This window comes from Nicotiana sylvestris, chromosome 3 (assembly GCF_000393655.2).
Source record: "Nicotiana sylvestris chromosome 3, ASM39365v2, whole genome shotgun sequence".
Taxonomy (NCBI): Eukaryota; Viridiplantae; Streptophyta; class Magnoliopsida; order Solanales; family Solanaceae; genus Nicotiana; species Nicotiana sylvestris.
In genome coordinates this window covers 215456415-215472629 of record NC_091059.1, presented here as the reverse complement: position 1 = coordinate 215472629, position 16215 = coordinate 215456415, and the positions used below count along the sequence as shown (strand labels likewise).

The following is a 16215-nucleotide window of genomic DNA, read 5'->3' as shown; positions in this document are numbered from 1 at the left end:
ATGAAGAGTTTAAAGTTGAATTATATCCAAATTTAGAAATGTGTCATTTATTTTGGAACAAACTAAAAAGGAAAGACCTCATCTGATTTGAAACGGAAGGAGTACATTCTTTGCAAAGTTGAAATGTTTGACCAAACTTTTGAAAGAAAAAAATGTTTTTGAGGAGAAACAAAGACAATTTTGGAGAAGCATAAAAAAATAGTTTTCTCCACAAACACTTTTTTGAAAAATACTTTTGAGAAAAATATACTTCGAAGCAATTTTTAAAAGTTTGGCCAAACACTAATTACTGCTCAGAAGTGCTTTTCAAATTAATTAGCCAAATATAATCTATTTCTCTCCAAAATACTTTTTAAAAAAATATTTGTAAGAAAAAATACTTATCAAAATAAGTTAATTTTTTGCAGCTTGACCAAACATTGCTATCAATAAATTTTGTTACTAGTACTTATAAAATATATTCGAAGTCAATTTCCAAAGACTTTTCATTCATTTTTGTCCGTGAAAGAAGGAAAAGTTGAAATGCTTGGATAATTGCGTCTAATTTCAGCGTGAATTTTGATATCTACTTATTACTACTTAGAAACAAGACAAAGGGTGTGTTTGGTATAACGAAAAATATTTTTCGTGAAAAATATTTTGTACGAAACGGAAAATTTTTACTACTTATAACGGAAAATTTTTCACGAAAATGTTTTTTGTGAACAAGAAAATATTTTTTTGGAAAATAAGTAATAATCTTATTCATTTTCTGGTGTTTGGTACTCAAATTAAGGAAAATAATTTCTTAAGAGTATTCATAAATAATTTAGATACAATAAACATGAAGCCATAAACTTTCGAACAAACAACCTTCCGAACCCACAAATTTCATAAACTTCTGAACCGTTAAACTTTCGAAACCACCAACTTTCGCACCCGCAAACTTCCAAACGCATAAACCTTCGAATTCATAATTTTGGAACTTGTAAAATTTCGAACCTGTAACCCGAAAGATAAAAAACCTAAAACTGAATATATATAAAAAAAAATTCCGGAGTTACGCGAGGAGGCTAGGGGATAGGGTGTATGGTAGTGCAGAAAAACAAAACAATAAAAAATTAAAAATACAAAACAAAAAAATTAAAAACAAAATTGAGGAGGCTCGGGGGGTTAGATGGTAGGGAGGGTGGGTGGTGCAGAAAAAGAAAAAAAATATAAATTTGAAATTACAAAAAAAGTAATTTTTTTTTTGTGCGGGGTAGGGGTGCAGTGGGGGGTGGTGCAGAAAATCAAAAATTTGAAATTACAAAAAAAAAATTGTCGGGAGAAGGGTGGCATGGTGGGTGGTAACAGAAAAAAATGAAACTTGAAAAAAAAAAAAACCTTTTCGAAGAGAGAGGGAGTGGGATTGGGTGTGTGGTGGGTTAGCGAGGGTGGGGAATAGGGTGGGAAGGTTAGAATTAGTTTTACAAAATGTTTTCCCTTCTCTTGATAGGAAAATATATTTCTCCAATTAAAAAAAAATGAGTTCGTAAGAAAAATATTTTCCAAAATATTTAAACCAACTAAATATAGAAAAATTAAAAAATATTTTCTACCTACAAAACACGCCCAAAGTCTACTGTAAATCACAAATTGTAAACAATAATATTGAGGTATTGTGACGTAAAATCAGAATTATTGCCAAAAAAAAAAAGTGTTTCGGTTAGAAATTATCGACTTTAATAAGTTGACAGGTGTTGGACCAGCATGAAATGAATGAACAGTGACGAGTGAAGTTGGAGAGCTGACGCTAAGTGCTGATTAAAAAAAGGTAATGAATTGATCTGTGGAAAACTAAAGTGAAATTGGGGCAGATAATGAATGAATATAATCTGTTGGACTAAAATGGCTAGGGCTAGGAACTGCTCGAAACCGGTGATTTGGATCTGGTTAATCTCTGCCCTTACCTTTTATGCTCTTTTCCTTATGGTTACCCGCAATTCGACAGGTAAATTGTAATGTCGATTATATTCATGAAGTTGTTTCCTTTTATTTTTGGTAAAAATTGCTATGGATTTTGTGTAATCAGATTTCTCCATGCTTATATCGAGAAAGTAAGTAATTAATTACCTAAATTGATCCTATAGTTTACTACTAGTACTTTATTTCTTAAATCTGAAGTACATCTTCTATATTACTATTTCCTTACCTGCTTCCCCGCCTATAATTTAGCTTCTTGTTATCCTTAATCAATTAGCTCGGATTGACTTTCCATATATATTAGTAATATACATAAGCACTCCATTCCATGCTTTAATTTATATTTGTTGAGATAGGCACTGTAAAAGACAGAGATATGGATACATCTTAAATGAAGGATTTTGGTAACTCTAATTCTCTCTCTATAAAACCCAATTTTATTTTATTTTATTTTTGAAGAAATATTTTTTTTTTAAATGTGAATAAAATGGTAGATAACTAGATTCTGACTTGAATTTGGGAGGCTTTTTGCTTATTTATCTAGATGAAAATTGAGGCTGCGAGTTTTCTGTAAATTGCTCGTTATGCTTGTTTTATTTATGGTTGTTGTGGAGGAGTATTTTATTTTATTTTATTTATTTATTTCTGATAAGTGGTTTTAGTGGAAACGCATTCCTTTCCTTATACCAGTGATTATACATTTAAATAAATGCAGTGTCATTTGGAGTCTCCTTTACTGAATCTACTCCAGAAAAGAAGGTTTTCTCCCTTTTTAAACGATGATGTTGGCAACACTGAATTCTGGTTTTTTTAGCATGTAATCCAGAAGAAAAAAAAACATCTTTGGAAACTAATATATGGAGAAACCATTTTAAATATCACAGCTAGCTATGTGTTAGACACAAAAAGAAGCTATTTCTGTTACCTGAATTGACAAATAATTAAATGGTTGGAACAGAATGGTCTATCTCAAATGCGGAGCAGAGGTCTAGATTGTATCATAAGATGGAAAACGACTTGGAGGAGCACGGAGCTGCTTTCCTCAAACAGGGAGAAACTACTCAATCACTTACCCTATCAGATCTGTTTACTCTCAAAGATGGAGTAGTCACTCCTGTACTCAAGGTCAATTTCACTTATTAAGCAGCATTCAGTCATATACTTGTTTGTCGTGTCTAAATTGAAGGTGGTTAATTTCCTTCTGTGTATAGGCTGCAAATCCTCCTGTGCGAGCAAATGTTTTGTATCTCAACCCAGAATATTCTGTCCCTATTGCGTAAGTACTGCATGTTGATTTCTCTGGACAAAATCAGCCACAAAAATTTCCATCTCTCACTGAAGCAAAAACAGTTACGTTTAGTTAATCTTAAGAAAGCCAAGTTGGTCTATTTTGAAGGAGAATGTTGGCAACTTTACAATTTTGTTCAATTATGCATGATTCTACTTTTCATATTGAACTTGAAATTCCTACACTCACACTTGTTCTCATATGTTTTTGTAAAGGGAAGCTGTGAGAGCTGTATTCTCACCACATTTTGATAAAGGTATGGTGTCTTTTTTAATGATTACTATTGGAGGAATGAGTTAAACGCTTATTATGCATCTCTTGTTCTATCAATTTAGATGCTTATATGCGTGTTGCTTAGCAATTTGGTTTCAGAACTCTAGCTTATATCACTTTAGCATGTTCCATGCTTCACATCACATAACAGCTGTACCTGCCTCTGAAGCACAGGTAAAAATGCTTTTGGATGAAATTTTAGTTTATGTCCTTTCTTCACATTGAACTGTTATCTTGATGAACTGACACTGTGCAGTGTTTCCTCAGATTGAAGCTGAAGCAAATGCTGTTAGAGCTGTTTCTGAGACAATCTGCCCAATAAAAATTTCCCTAGACAGAGTGGTTCTAACATCAACTGGGGTGCTAGTAGGTTGTTGGCAGGTCTTTCAAGCAACCTCGATCTTTCCCTCTCTTTCTCTTAATCTATCTCTCTGGAGTATTTAAGGAAGTCTTTAAAAAAAGTATTTATATATTTGAGATAAGCATCTGCTAGTGCCCACCACTGCAGTTTTAGTTTTTTTTTTTCCTCTATCATTTCAAGATATATTGTTGTATTAAACTTTCTTCTTAGGCAGTTGCAAGAGAAACTTTTGCCTTTTGCATATAGTTTTGCACTCTATGTCATATTATGCTGGCAAAGAGATGGCTAAGGACCTATATTACATGAATCTTTCATATGCATCAATATTTCTGTTGGTGATGGCTATGGGTATCTTGTATTATTCAAGATATGCTAAGAATTAGCAAAGGAACTTGCACATTCCCATACCGGATACCACCCACACCCTTACTGGTACAAAGTATAGGAATCCATGTAATATAGTTTGGGACTTCAGAATATTATGTGCAAGTTGAATTTTAGGTCTACTTTTCCTACTAGAGGTTTAGTCTCATATGTCCAAGTAGTGCTGTACCTATTATTTCATTATCAAGAGATGCATAGTTATGTTTGCAAGACATGCCTCGCTTTAACGACGTTCAACATAAAGGATGTGTAGTTACCTGGGTGTATCTTGTGGCATAAATGAGACAGAGACTTATTCCTTGTTCATTAATCATGAACATCTTATCTCAATGGCCTTAGCAATGAGTTATCAATTTTTATTTGTTGATGTTGTTTGTCTCCCCTTATAACTGGTGTATGATTGACTCAAATGGTACTCTACAGATGGTGCACCACTTTGCAATGGTCATCATATGTTGAAATCATTAAGTTCAAAAGAAAAATTCACGGAGATATAAGTTGGTGAAATTGCATTCCCTTCCTTTTTACACTTTCGTTTTATGTTTTCATTTGTAGGTGGATTCTGGAACTGATCCTGTAACTATCCGACAAAAATTGAGAAATGCTCTTCCACATGCTCCTGCAAAGCAACTTGTGAGAGCCAAACAAACCTTTCTGCTCTAAATCTTGGTGAAGATGCTAATGTCTTAGCACTTCACCACTTATTGCTAGTAAAGTGACACATATTCTCAAACAATGTGGGAAGTAAACCATTATGCACTTTAATGACAAATCTGTCATTGCTACTGCATGGTTCTTCCCCTCACTGTCTCATCCCCTCTTAAGTTTTAGGACTATTTGCTTTGATTTGTAAGTCTTGTGTTCTCAAAATAGAACTGTTAAAATAGTATGTCAAGATTTCAAGCATTTGCTAATTACTCATTCTTGTTGCTGCAGTATGATGCTGTAATGCTTCATACATCATTTGCCAGGCTTCTGGGACACCCTAGCAGCTGGCCTGAGGTAGTCTAACACTAGCATCTTTGAGCTGTCCCCTGAATTTCAAATCTTCCATTGTTTCATTAATGATTTAATCTGGAGGTCACTGCTTAGTGCCCTATGACACATTGTTTTTGATACTAAAAGGCAACAACACTAATATTAACTAGTAGCAGTTATAAAAAGTCAGGATGTTGAACATCTTGTCATAGTTCACGGAAGATTTAAAACATAAGGGGATGGGGGGAAACAAGAAAATCTTGAATTCTTGATGGAGATCCTTCCCACACTTTCAGTTTGCCACGTAGTATTTAGCATCTTTCTATTAAGGAGAAGAACATTTTTCTTTAATGCGAGGAGATAAGGGGAAATCCAACTTTCTAACTTGAACTTGTAGCATAAGGTTTTCTATAGATCAATGATGCTTGTTTGAAGGAAGTAAATTTCATATCTTACAAGCTAGTCAAGAATGTGACTGAGAGCGACTCAATTAATGAGACTGTTAGCATTTGTGGGAAATTGCCCAGAGTCTAAGGTCAAAATAAACTACAATAAGACATTATTTCAGCATGAGCTCTTCTCTTTCCTTGCAAAGTTTTATCATGTATTATCACTTGGTTAATTTTCATCGGAAAAAATTATTCACTTTGTTGAGTGAATGTTTTTCTTGTTTTTTCACAGGAAGCAAATAGGGTTTCAGAACTCCAATTTCTCCATGAGCTCGTGACTAGGTTAAACAATAAAATCCATGGCACTAAGGTAATTTTTGGTTTTATCTAAATTAACCCTTATTGCCTAATAATGAATGCATTGACCTGCCCCCTGGTATGATGTGCTCGTCTTGGCCATATCTGGAGCTCATGATTGTGCATTTGCAATGAATACGATGCTTGCTCTCCCATACACTTCAATGTGTGTTTTTTAGAAGAAAGAAACAATTTGAAGTTTGAATTTAAGAATCTCAAAATGGGATGACAATTTGCAAGACTTGCAGCAATATTGAGTGTGTGTGGTCTTGTTGTCTCCCCACTTTCATATAGAAGCCAATCTTGCTCTCCATTATTTTACCTAAAAAACCTCCAAAGTGATAACACAGCTCCTTAGAGCTTTTTTTAGTAAAGTGATGGAGGTGAACAGCTGGGGTGTAAAAGAAGTTGAGACATTCGCTGTAGACATTGATGAAGCAGTGGCTTGGGATTATATGACCTTGTAATAAGGAATGTTTCTGATTGCAAGATATGCTCTAAACATCCTGCAAATAGGATTCTCTGGATCAGATGGTGTGCATATAGAGCTACTACACCATAGGAATTTGTCTTTGGTCGTTCATACCATAGAACTGCTCCGGGCCTAAGATGCTAAAATTTGGACCACTTATTAGACCCCATATTCAGTATCTCATTGGCAGATGACAAGCAACATATTTCTGGTTCAATAATTGGCATCTCTTTGTGCTCTATATGTCGCACCAAATTTTCTCAGGCATCGTCTTGACTTGGATGTCTAAGGTAGTAAACATGATTTTGATAATCAATGGCATTGGCCAAACTGGAGAAGATCAAGGGATGCTCTGTGTTGATAAGTGCCATTCCTGCTACTAAGCTTCCTTGTACCGGGGAACACATAAAATTAGCTGGAGTGGAGATGGCCCCGGAGGGATATTTCTATCAAGAATGCTTGCAATCTTTTAGGGCTAAGAAAAGCACACAGTGAATGGCTGAAATTGGCTGGTGCCACCTGAGGATAGTTAGAAGGCACTCATTCTTTGGTTGACCTTTTTCAATAACTAAGACACTGGAGAGTTGGGAGACTCTGCTCTGTAGCCTCTGCAATGCTCATGAAGAGGGTCAATTCAACATCTCTCTTTGCTTGTTACTTTACAAAGTGTATTTGGCACAGAGTGCTACAGCAATGTCTTACATATAGCAGCTCATATTCGTAGTATATAGAACTAGTTTGGCTTAATCAAGTCACTAATAGAAAGGCATTTTCTGGTACTGAAGTTAACCTTTTATGTGAAGTTAACCAGATATTGAAGAGAGAAACCAGAGATGATTCTAACAAGAATCTAGGCCTCTTGATATATTGGTTTCTGATATTTATCGTGCTACAATAATAGAGGTCCATAGCTACTGTATTCCCAAAAGATAAGAGTAAATGGAAACTAAGTTTTAATTGGGTTTTGGCGGACGTATCTTATGACTGGCAGTATTTTAGGAACCCTGTTCTGGCCTGCTGGGCGTTGTTAAATTTTATCAGTGCTAAGGGTGTGTCCTAGTGTTTTTGTACTCCGTCCTTTAATTGTTTGCTGACAATATTGCTTTTCTTTTTTGGGTGACAGAAGTGTAAGTAGTTTTTAATTTTAAATCGAAAATCAAAACAATCTCGCTTTTATGTTTTGCTTCGGAATAGTCACTTTGTTTAAGAATTTGGCGGTTCATTTTAATTGGTTTTTGCATTTATAATGTTTACTTCAATTGTTGTAGGCAACAGTCAGTGAGCTCTGGAATGTGGAGGAATATGACATATTGGCGCTTGCGTTGAATGGGAGAATGAAAGTTCGCAAGTTCCAGCTTGGCTGTTCGAAAGTGTGAATTAATCTATGAGAATAGACGATTCAACTTCTCACTGGTTCCTATGTGGCAAAGACGTCGGTGTTCACCTATGGATGGGATAATACGAATTCTGATGTACAGCTTTATTCGGCCTCCATTGTATACTATAAGGAGCATAGAAGTTTGGATATTACAGTGTATTGTTCACTATCTGAACATTTCTGCATGATACTTGAAAATTATAAATACAAGTGTGTTAATAGTATGTGGTGAACGTTTGAAAAAGTCGCATATCGTTGGAGTGGGAGTTGAGAAGAAAAAATGCAATCTCGATCCGCAATTGTACGTTCCCTGGTCTCTCTATATTTAAGCATAGAACTCTTGTAAGACATTTTTTTGCATTTTATAAACAGTTACGAAGAAGTTAGCACCAAAACCTTTATATAAATGTAAAGATGCAAGCTCAGTCCCTCGATTATTTGGTCTCTGCTTGTGGCCAGTCTATATTTGACTTTGTGCATAAAACTCTTATTTAACATTCCAGCTTATGCATTTTTAATACATTGTAAATAGATCTAAAGAAGTTGGCATTCAGGTGGGAAGAGAAAAAAGCTAAGGGACTCCCTGTTGGACTTTAAGCCATTGGGCTTTAAAGTAGAAGAAGTGTGAATTGGAAATGGAGGGAAATAAAATGGAGGGAAAATGAAAATTTGAAGAAGTAAACTTTTGTCTTGCACTTTGTCCCTCATTGGTGAGGGACAATCACATTTGTGTGCTTATATATAGATTCACTTCTTAAAGCTCTTAAAAGGAGTTGAAGAGAATGAACTCTCGCGCCGTCGTCGCTGGCTCGGCTTCGGCTTCGGTTCTGCCACGACCGCGGTAGAATCGCGGCTCTCAGATTCAGAGAGCCTCTCTGGCCGCCGCGTATTTTCTGAAAAGGCACCTTTCCAGACACCTCTTCTGATATTTGCCTATAAATTCTGAGGCAAGGCTGCATCTTCTTGACACGAAAAACACTCCAGAACTTCTTTCTTTCTGAATATACTGCATCATAATTCGCATGTCTCTCTCTCAAATTCGTAAGTGTGATTTTGCTCCGTTCTTTGAGTTCGTTGGTATCCTGCAGTTTGTATTGCCACTGTTGCAGGAAGGTTTATTCCGTTTTATCATGGGAGGATTTAATCCATTACCTTGGCAACGTGTGATGGGGTTAAAATTCCTTAAGGACGCACAAGAAAAATTGCGGACTCGGAATATTTCTGATTCTTTACTATTTTATACATTTCTTTATTCTTCTAATAATTTTCTGATTTTTGTTTTAACACAGTTACGCTCACACTCCCTTTTCTCTCAACGCATACTTCATCCCTCTCCATTGTGCCTCCTGATTATTGGTAACAAATGCGCTATGCCTCTTTCCTTTCTGGGGGCCCAAGTGCCAAATTGTTCCTTTTTTTTTCCAAGGTTGGGGTGAATTTGTTAAATGTATTGGGGATTTCGGTCCTTTGGACAATGTGTGGGCGTTGAAAATGTTTAATACTATAATAAGATGAACAAAGAAAAGGTTGAAACATATAGCTCAAATGCTCAATGTGAGGTCGTGTTTTTATATTTAGACAATAGTTTGGGTTGCCTATCGCAATCCGAACAAGGACCGCTCAAGTGAATATACCTCCCCAGTTTATGTTCTAAATTAGATCTCATGTTTATTATAGTACTAGTGAATTTATTCGCGCTTCGCGCGGTAATAACATACAATCATAAATTGAATTGATCTTTTCTGGAAATGCAGTTGGGATAGAAGAGATAAATAATTTCTTACATATACATATATAGATAAATTAATTCTAGAGTTGGTTAAATCATCAATAAATATTTTCAGTGATATCCGTAATGCGATTCTATACTTCAAGCAGCATACATATTGTTGCAGTTGGTTATGAGGGCATTCCTCAAACAATATATGTAAAGCTGATATGTATTTCCAAATTAAATTAGCTCTTTTGTTTCTAAAAAGTGAAAAGGAAGTTTCAGTAAAAATTGTAATATTATTTCCAGAAATAATAATAATACATTCCTCTAATTTATGTTTTATGCATATTTAAGTTTAATTATTTAAAATATTTTTGAAAGTTTCCGCTATTGAAAAAAGAAGTAAAAATAACACGGGCTAGCCAGTTTTCAGACTGGTCATTCAAAAATAGCTAGCGTTTGCAAAGTCATTGAAAAATAGCCACTATTTTGCTGCAACACGGAAAGTTCCAGCATTATATACTGGAGATCGGTGCACATGTGTATGAACTTCCAACATATTATGCTGGAACTCCAACACACGGAAAGTTCCAGTATAATATACTGGAGATTGGAGCTCCAATCTCCAGTATATTATGCTGAACCGGTATATTATACAGGAGTATTTTTTCGGATTTTGAACAGTATTTTCGTTCAAATTTATCTTTACATGAAAAGTGACTAAATTTCGATTACTTTTGAAATTGTAACTATTTTTGAATGACCACTTGTAAATCAGGCTATTTTTTAATTTCTCCCGGAAAAAAAAAGGAAGACGATATGTGAAATAAAAAAGAGAAAGAAATATAAGAAAATAAATCTGCACTCATCATAGGCAAGTACAATTACTTGTTTGTTCCTTTTTTTTTGTACCCTTTTTTATATTTTTTTTCTTGTTGTGAAATAAAAAAGAGAAAGAAATATAAGAAAATAAATCGGCACTTAGGCAAGTACAATTACTTGTTTGTTCTTTTTTTTTTTGTACCCTTTTTTATATTTTTTTTCTTGTTCTTCAACTGTTCCCTAGTTAATACTCAATATGTATAGCATTATTTCAAGGGAAAAGTTCCTTATGGGGAGGAGAGGAGTATTTGGTCTAATAATAACTATTAATTGACAAATAAAAAAAATATCCAATTCATATTGAACATCACTATATCAAGAACCGATACATACATAGAAGTATTAGTAACTTTGATTTAGTTTAATTTATTGAGAATACTTAAAGTTGTAGTTTCACATTATTATTGTGGAAATGACCCTCTTCATGTAATATAGGTATGAGCAAACTAAGCATTACAATAAAAACTTGGTGAGCATGGATTTTCATAGTAGCAAGCTACTCTTTTGAAATCATTTATTTATAAAAATTACCAAGTTCCTCATGAAGTAACATACCTTTAAAAAGAAAAGCACTATCAGCTCCTAGTCTTTTACTCCTTTTCTTTTTTTCTAATTAATTTTTACAATTTCAACACCACATCCATTTAAATAGAGTTCCATGTAAAAAATGGGGAGGAGAGTCTTTTAGAAGGAGACAAGGTTATCCAAACAACGTAACTCCCATTTCATCCAATTTTTTGCAAAATTCTCAAAATTTTGTTTCTTACTCTACTATCTTAACATTGTAGAACTGTTTGTATAAAATTGATCTGTAGGGGAGCATAATCCAAACAATAAAAATATATAATACAAGTTAATATAATATGACAGATAGAAAATAATATGAAACAACCATATGTAGGATTTTGCAGGAAAGGGAATATTGGTACATACGCTTCACTCAAATTTTAGTCCATTCTCGTGATGAGACAATGTTCAGTACCAAGGATAAAGCATTAAGGCTTTTTAATGATTTCTAATTTGATACGTGGTATATCAAATAATGTATCTACATGATGACACGTTTAGAAATCACCTATGTAAGTGTGAAGTGTTAGCTGCTTCAAGGAGAATTCTGCAAGGCCAATTCTCTACGCACTTATGAAACCAGGCGGTGTTCATAGCTGAAACGAACACAACAATGAGAACCAAAGACGGTTAAGGGTTGATTGTGTGACTTATGGTTGTCTAGGTATACACTAAAGTTCGACGGTTCAAAGATATCAAATCTACCGATTGACCGAGTATATCCGACATAAGTTCACTACGAAAAGTTCAAAGGGAAACCTACTTATCCAGATGCAATTAATCCTTGTTCGCAAATCACACAAGTTTTTCATGCATACTTCCGTGATATAGCCATTCCCCATTCATGTGGGGGATTGTTGAATTTTTGTTTAAGATGAAATAGTCTCAAACCTAGAGTGAATGAGAAATGGGATTTGGATTCGGATTTGGTCAAATGATCGATCGATTGATTAATTTTTTGGACCAAATTTATTTGTTAATAGTGAATATTAACGTGATATAATCCGTGTTTGTAACGGATATTTTTCAATCCGTGTATTGTGTTGCAACACTAAGCAATAAGCAGCTTAGTGCACCTCCCACAATGGTGCAAGTGCTCCTCCCACCAAGCAAGTGTACATTCCACCATGTAAGTGCTACCTCCATGATAGCCTAGTGCTTGTTGCACCATGGAGGGGCGGATTTCTCTCAAATAACTACTATAAATAGAGCATAAGTTGGAGAGAAAGAAGAACACATTGGAAAAAATCACTCAAAACACTCTGTATACACTTAATATACACTCTGGATATACACTCTGGATATACACTGTATATATACTGGATATACACTCTGTATACACTGCGTATACACTGGAAAAACGAATTGCAATCTGATATTCTCTTCAGTAAGAATTCAACATTGGCTATACTTTGCATTCCTTCCTCTCAGAATTTCCATTCGACTTCTGAGTTGTCCTCCTTATTCTGCATTGTTTTTAACTACAAACAAAGCATCCATAAGTGTGATTTGTTGCCGAACTTTATGTTCGCTGAAACACTGGGGTTTGAAGTACCGCTACACCAGTGTGTAATTCATTCTATCATGAGAGAAAATAATTTATAACCTTGGGTACTAGGAGTGGATTAAATTTCTTAAGGAAACACTGTGAATTCAGTGGGATCGAATTATTTTCTGTATCATTTAAATTTACGTTTATAAAATAACGTTTTATTTATTCCAGAATTATTATTTACAAGTACAGGATAACCACAGATCCAACAAGCTTAAGGAATTTAATAACTTTTATTTCTGTATTTGTGTTATTCTTAATATTCTGGAAACTAAAACCTTTGTGGTTTTTGTGTACTCCCATTTGGAGAGTAAAACCTTCGTGGCGGTTTGTTGGAAATTAAAATCTACGTGATTTTTTTCCCTCCAAATTTAAAACGTTTTCTAAACGTTTGTTTGTGTCATTTTTAACAGAAAAAAATGGCAAATGAAAGCGGAAACCAAGTTGTTCCGATGGTGACTGCCAACGCATCGACAAGCCGAACACCGGCGTTGGCACCGGCAGAAAAACCCGAAAAAATTTTCGGGATTGATTTCAAGCGCTGGCAGCAGAAGATGTTCTTTTTTTTACTACGTTATGTCTACAAAAGTTCATCAAGGAAGATGTTCATGATCTGCCGGATAAAACTCCAGAGAATGAACGCTTTACTGTAATTGAGACGTGGAAGCATTATGACTTTTTGTGCAAGAATTATATTCTAAGCGATCTGGAGGATAGTTTGTATAACGTGTACAGTAATGTGGAGACGTCTAAAGAACTGTGGACTGCGCTTGAAAAGAAGTACAAAACTGAAGATGCCGGGATGAAGAAATTCGTCGCCGCAAAATTTTTGGACTACAAAATGATAGATAACAAGTCTGTTATTATCCAAGTCCAGGAATTGCAAGTGATTATTCATGATCTACTTGCTGAAGGTATGTTTCAAATAAATACTGATATTGAAAGTAAAATTTTTAGTAATTTTACTAACGGAATTTTCATTGAAGGTCTTGTCATCAATGAAGCATTCCAAGTAGCAATAATAATTGAGAAGTTGCCTCCATTGTGGAAGGAATTCAAAAATTATTTGAAACACGAACGAAAGGAGATGTCCGTTGAAGATCTCATTGTTCGATTGAGAATCGAAGAGGACAATAAAGCTGCTGAGAGAAGAGGCCGTGGAAATTCAACAATAATAAGAGCAAATATTGTTGAAGATAACAAAAAGAGAAAGAAGGCTTCAGGTTCGAAATACAACCCAAGCAAGAAGCGGTTCAGTGGAAACTGCTACAACTGTGGGAAAACCGGACACAAATCTACGGAGTGTCGTGCTCGGAAGAAAGACAAGAAAAGGGGTCAAGCAAACATGATAGAAAAACATGATGATGTTGATGACTTGTGTGTCATGCTTTCTAAATGCAACTTGGTGGGCAATCCTAAGGAATGGTGGATTGATTCTGGAGCCACCCGCCATGTTTGTGCTGTGAGGGAAGCATTTTCTACATATGCTTCTGCTGGACCCGAAGAGACGCTCTCTATGGGAAATGCTGCTACAGCAAAAATTGAAGGATACGGTAAGATATTTCTCAAGATGACTTCTGGCAAGGTCATGACTTTGAACAACGTCCTTCATGTTCCCGAGATTAGGAAGAACTTAGTCTCTACTGGACTTCTTGTAAAGCACGGTTTCAAGTGCGTTTTTGTATCTGACAAGGTAGTGATTAGTAAGAATGAAATGTTTGTAGGAAAAGGTTACCTTACTGAGGGCCTTTTCAAGCTGAATGTAATAGTTGTTGAAACTAATAATAAAACTTCAGCTTCTTCTTACTTACTTGAGTCAAATGATTTATGGCATGTACGTTTGGGTCATGTCAATTATAAAACCTTGCGAAAAATGATTAACTTGGAAGTATTGCCTAAGTTTGAATGCGAAAAATCAAAATGTCAAATATGTGTGGAATCTAAGTATGTTAAACATCCTTATAAGTCGGTTGAAAGGAATTCAAATCCTTTAGACTTAATTCACACAGATATTTGTGACATGAAGTCAATACCATCTCGCGGTGGAAAGAAGTATTTCATAACTTTTATTGACGATAGTACTCGATATTGCTATGTTTACTTACTTAATAGTAAAGATGAAGCAATAGACGCATTCAAGCAATACAAAAATGAAGTTGAAACGCAACTTAACAAGAAAATCAAAATGATAAGAAGTGATAGGGGTGGTGAATATGAATCTCCTTTTGAACAAATATGTTTAGAATATGGAATTATTCATCAAACAACAGCCCCTTACACTCCCCAATCCAATGGGATTGCGGAAAGAAAGAATCGTTCATTAAAGGAGATGATGAACGCATTGTTGATAAGTTCTGGTTTGCCACAGAACTTGTGGGGGGAAGCCATTCTTACGGCCAGCCGAATAATAAATCGAGTACCCCATAGCAAAACACACTCCATTCCATATGAAAAATGGAAAGGAAGAAAGCCCAACTTAAATTATTTGAAAGTGTGGGGGTGTTTGGCAAACGTGCAAATTCCTAAATCCAAAAGGGTAAAAATAGGACCGAAAACAGTTGATTGTGTTTTCATAGGATATGCGACCAACAGTAAAGCATATCGATTTCTGGTTCATAAATCAGAAAATTCCGATATTCATAATAATACAGTTATAGAATCAGATAAGGCTGAGTTCTTTGAAAGTATATATCCGTATAAAAAGGAATGCGTGTCGATTAGTGAAGGATCTAAACGACATCGGGAAGAAACAAAAGAAAGTACATTTAATCAGGAGAATCCAAGACATAGTAAACGTCAAAGAACGTCTACTTCGTTTGGACCAGATTTTGTGACTTTCTTATTGGAAAATGAGCCTCAAACATTTAAAGAAGCTATGTCTTCTTCGGAATCATTGTTCTGGAAAGAGGCAGTCAATAGTGAAATAGAATCCATATTGAACAACCATACATGGGAATTGGTTGATCTTCCTCCTGGAAATAAATCTTTGGGTTGTAAATGGATTTTTAAAAGAAAAATGAAAGATGATGGCACTATTGATAAATTTAAGGCAAGACTTGTTGTCAAAGTGTATAGACAACGAGAAGGTCTTGACTAATTTGATACATATTCTCCAGTGACGAGAATTACGTCCATACGAATGCTAGTAGCTTTAGCTGCAGTTTATGGTCTTGAAATTCATCAAATGGACGTAAAGACAACCTTCTTAAATGGAGATTTGGAGGAAGAAATCTACATGGAACAACCTGAAGGGTTTGTGGTTCCAGGAAAAGAAAAGAAGGTATGTAGACTTGTTAAGTTCCTCTACGGACTAAAACAAGCACCCAAACAATGACATGCGAAATTTGACCAAACAATGTTGTCAAATGGTTTTAAGATAAATGAATGTGATAAATGTGTGTACGTTAAAATTGTTCCAAATCACATAGTCATTGTTTGTCTATATGTGGATGATATGCTGATAATGAGTGTCGCATCTCCTTTTTACCGCGCCCGCGGGGCGTGTGGGGAGTTTTCTCCAATTAAAGGACAGTCGAAACGGGATTTTAATAATTTCAGAGTCGCCACCTGGGAATTTTAAGGCGTCCCAAGTCACCAATTTTAATCCCTGAATCGAGGAGAATATGACTCTGCTTATTATTCTGCGAACCAGAAATCCTGAGTAAGGAATTCTGTT

General features: G+C 35.2%; 1 protein-coding gene across 2 annotated transcripts; it reads left to right on the top strand.

The window, feature by feature from the left end:
• The first annotated feature begins 1705 nt into the window (after positions 1 to 1705).
• LOC104228843 (uncharacterized) lies at positions 1706 to 8287 on the top strand. Of its 2 annotated transcripts, none has more exons than XM_009781388.2 (10): positions 1706 to 1795; positions 2903 to 3069; positions 3156 to 3220; positions 3448 to 3488; positions 3591 to 3679; positions 3773 to 3886; positions 4806 to 4883; positions 5187 to 5252; positions 5910 to 5987; positions 7715 to 8287. In XM_009781388.2, exons 2-10 carry the CDS (start codon positions 2950 to 2952, stop codon positions 7820 to 7822), a joined length of 759 nt encoding a protein of 252 aa, XP_009779690.1. In that variant the 5' UTR covers positions 1706 to 1795; positions 2903 to 2949; the 3' UTR covers positions 7823 to 8287. The 2 variants fall into 2 exon arrangements, with proteins under 2 accessions (XP_009779690.1, XP_009779689.1); XM_009781387.2 differs by having other exon boundaries at positions 1750 to 1972.
• The last annotated feature ends 7928 nt before the right edge of the window (positions 8288 to 16215 follow it).

Coding starts and splice junctions, on each gene's coding strand:
- LOC104228843 (XM_009781387.2), top strand. CDS start 1,846: ATGAATATAATCTGTTGGACTAAAATGGCTAGGGCTAGGAACTGCTCG. Junction 3,070..3,155: donor TAGTCACTCCTGTACTCAAG/GTCAATTTCACT, acceptor TTCTGTGTATAG/GCTGCAAATCCTCCTGTGCG. Junction 3,221..3,447: donor GAATATTCTGTCCCTATTGC/GTAAGTACTGCA, acceptor GTTTTTGTAAAG/GGAAGCTGTGAGAGCTGTAT.